General features: G+C 36.8%; 1 protein-coding gene across 1 annotated transcript; it reads left to right on the top strand.

Moving 5' to 3' along the window:
- Positions 1 to 281: 281 nt before the first annotated feature.
- Positions 282 to 1630, top strand: LOC120423993 (uncharacterized). The gene is made up of 2 exons (XM_039587995.2): positions 282 to 402; positions 457 to 1630. The coding sequence occupies exon 2, from the start codon at positions 610 to 612 to the stop codon at positions 1468 to 1470; it is 861 nt and encodes a 286-aa protein (XP_039443929.1). The 5' UTR covers positions 282 to 402; positions 457 to 609; the 3' UTR covers positions 1471 to 1630.
- The last annotated feature ends 2043 nt before the right edge of the window (positions 1631 to 3673 follow it).

The following is a 3673-nucleotide window of genomic DNA, read 5'->3' as shown; positions in this document are numbered from 1 at the left end:
AAAACGTATTTTTCATTAAAAAAAAAACACTAAAAAAGTTTTAAAAACCCTGCACATTTTCCGTTACTCAACTCTAAACAAAATTGGAACGTGTTATTTTAAAGGAATTTTAATGTACTTTTATAATCTACAGTTCAGGCGTTCAGGGGAAGGGTAAGTAAGTCATTTAGAAAAAAATTCGTGTGGTTTTTTTTCTAAATTTGCAGGGTTATTTTTTAGAGTGTAATCATTTTCTACAAAGTTGTTGTTGGCACCGATGGCTTGCACGCAAGAGGTTGCCAGCTTGCATACAAGTCGTCTACCAGATCCGTCAAAACAAAACCAAAACAAACATTCATTAGTTCATAAAATCTAATCCCAGTTAGTTGTTTGCTCGAGGTTTAGGATTAAAAACTATGAATTGTAAGTTCAGCCTAATTAATTAATTGAATTCTTATAAATAAAAACTATTTGCAGTTTGAGCTGCATGAATGCTGCTCCAAAAACGTAGTGCCTCCTAATTAGCATCCGAACATTCTCAAAAATTCATATGAGAACGGATCTAACCTCAAATGCAGTGACTGACCGGAAAGATCCATTCTGCAAAAGGTACTACGATTGCCGTACAGGATGGTGAAAGTTAAAATCGGTGCCCGTGTGTTTGACACCCAAGGTGAGGAAGATCAATCTCGTTGGTTGTTGATTGCCGATTATGGGGTTGAACGCCGGTTAGATGCGGCTGCGGAAAGCTGTTCTACGAAGATCGTACGCGAAGGACCTTCAATGGACCAGGTTCGGAGGGCCATAAGAGAGGAGTACGATCGACGGATGAAGGTGCTGCAGCTGGAATTTGCTTTGAAAGCGGAAGAACTTGAAATAGAGTTCGCTATGCGAAGAACAATGATCATCGAAGCCCATCTTCAAGCAAAAGAAGAGGACTTCAAGAAGGAGGACGAGTCCGAGTCGATCAAAAAAGACTTCTCGGAAGCAGGAGGTTTTCATGTAGAGAATCAAGAATTTTGCGGTGAACAGATGGCTGAATGTGGGAGTGTTTCCGAGATGTGCCTAAGCCGAAAAGGGCTGGGACATTGGCAAGCAGGCTGGTTTCCTGAGAAGCGGCTGAAGATTGGATTTCCGTTTAGCGGTCAACAGTTTGGGTCGCGGCAGGATTTCAGCCACCCCCAAAGTGTGAAAATGAGGCGCAGGATTTGCAGTTGGAAACGTGTCAGGAAGAAATGTCACCACCTGACTTCTCTCAACGGTCAAATTGTTCCAGAAACAGGCAGAAAGATTAGCAAAACTCACTGGACGTGTGGCAGGATGTCGGCGGTGCTTACGTTTGTTGGTAAATCCGGTTCAGATACTTTACCGGATGTTACGGGCTGGGGTGTTGGCACCGATGGCTTGCACGCAAGAGGTTGCCAGCTTGCATACAAGTCGTCTACCAGATCCGTCAAAACAAAACCAAAACAAACATTCATTAGTTCATAAAATCTAATCCCAGTTAGTTGTTTGCTCGAGGTTTAGGATTAAAAACTATGAATTGTAAGTTCAGCCTAATTAATTAATTGAATTCTTATTAATAAAAACTATTTGCAGTTTGAGCTGCATGAATGCTGCTCCAAAAACGTAGTGCCTCCTAATTAGCATCCGAACAGTTGTAGAGCAGAAAATTACAAAAATATGATAAGGGGTTTGCTTTTAACCATCAAGAGATATCGCGATTTTGCGAAAAAAAAAAATGTGAAAGAGTTGGTCGTCGTTGATCATGGCCGTACACGGTCACCAGCGACAGACACGAACGACGAAACAAAGAGAAACGCAAAAAGTAACTTTTTCAAAACTTTTTTTCGTTATATCACGATAATTCGTAATGGTTATGAGCAACCCCCATTTGTTTATTTTTATTTTTTTATGTAATTGTCTGCTTTACAACTTTGTAGAACATCATTACACTCTTAAAAAATAGCCCTGCAAAGTTACAAAAAACACGAAATTTTAAATAAAAAAATGTTCTAAATGAAAAAAAATACTCTTCTGGGTGTAGATTCGAAAAGTACATTAAAATTCCCTAAAAATGACATGTTCCAAATTATTTTACAATTGAGTAACGGAAAATGGAGTTTTTAAAACTTTTTAAGTATTTTTTTTTTCGATGAAAATTACCTTTTTTCTGAATTTTGAGTACGCTATTAAATCAGACGTCCAATTTTACATTAATGTCCTTTTGACATAAAATTTCATCTCATCACCGTTTCAGGCTGCAAATTACTGAAAAACACCTCTTTTTTAGCATGTTCAAAAATTGAAGGGATCGTACCTTCCCTCCGTCACGAGATATCAAAAAACGGACCTCGAATTCGTGATCAGGGACAAAAGTTACCCCTTAGGACAAAGTTTCACGCAAATCGATAAGGGGTCAGGCCAACTTTTCCCAATTTCGTGTGTATCCATATTACTTTTAAAAATATGTAAATTTACATGTTTCTTGTAATTTTACATATTCCACACAAATTCAGGTAATTGTACTGTGTAGATTTATGTTAATTGTACTGTGTAGATTTATGTTATGATTGAAATCTATTACCAAACAGCAAAACAACAGTTAAGAAAATAATTTTAACAAAATATGATACCGTAAACCGGGGTGACTTTGATAGGATTTCAATTTGTTTCTAGAATATTTTCCAACAGGTAAGGTTTTTCTCAAGATTATTATTTTTAAAACATGTACTGGGGTAGACCACACAAAGTCCATGCACTATTTCGAAAAAAAAGTATTTTTAATAATGTTTAGAAAAATAGTTACGTTAAAAATTCTTAGTTTTAATTCCGGGGTGACTTTGATAGTCAAAGTTTTTCTTGTTAAAATCATATTTCATATCATAGATGGGTAATTCTCCGCCAACTCACACAGCAGTTGCCCCGACCCCTCTTCGATTTGCGTGAAACTTTGTCCTAAGGGGTAACTTTTGTCCCTGATCACGAATCCGAGGTCCGTTTTTTGATATCTTGGGACGGAGGGGCGGTACGACCCCTTCCATTTTTGAACATGCGAAAAAAGAGGTGTTTTTCAATAATTTGCAGCCTGAAACGGTGATGAGATAGAAATTTGGTGTCAAAGGGACTTTTATGTAAAATTAGACGCCCGATTTGATGGCGTACTCAGAATTCCGAAAAAACGTATTTTTCATCGAAAAAAACACTAAAAAAGTTTTAAAAATTCTCCCATTTTCCGTTACTCGACTGTTATTTTTTTTGGAACATGTCATTTTAAGGGAATTTTAATGTTATTTTCGAATCTACATTGTCCCAGAAGGGTCATTTTTCATTTAGAACAAAATTTTTCATTTTAAAATTTCGTGTTTTTTCTAACTTTGCAGGGTTAATTTTTAGAGTGTAACAATGTTCTACAAACATGTAGAGCAGACAATTACAAAAAATTTGATATATAGACATAAGGGGTTTGCTTATAAACATCACGAGTTATCGCGATTTTACGAAAAAAAGTTTTGAAAAAGTTGGTCGTCATCGATCATGGCCGTTCATGGTCACCCGCGACAGACACGGACGACGAAACAAAGAGAAACGCAAAAAGTAACTTTTTCAAAACTTTTTTTCGTAAAATCGCGATAACTCGTGATGTTTATAAGCAAACCCCTTATGTAGATTCGAAAAGTACATTAAATTTCCC

The sequence above is a fragment of the Culex pipiens genome, chromosome 3, assembly GCF_016801865.2.
Source record: "Culex pipiens pallens isolate TS chromosome 3, TS_CPP_V2, whole genome shotgun sequence".
Lineage (NCBI taxonomy): Eukaryota > Metazoa > Arthropoda > Insecta > Diptera > Culicidae > Culex > Culex pipiens.
Note: the sequence above shows the minus strand (reverse complement) of the source record. Positions and strands in the feature narration are given on the sequence as shown.

What these genes read in the sequence shown, in the direction of transcription:
- LOC120423993 (XM_039587995.2), top strand. Translation starts at nt 610, where the DNA reads ATGGTGAAAGTTAAAATCGGTGCCCGTGTGTTTGACACCCAAGGTGAG.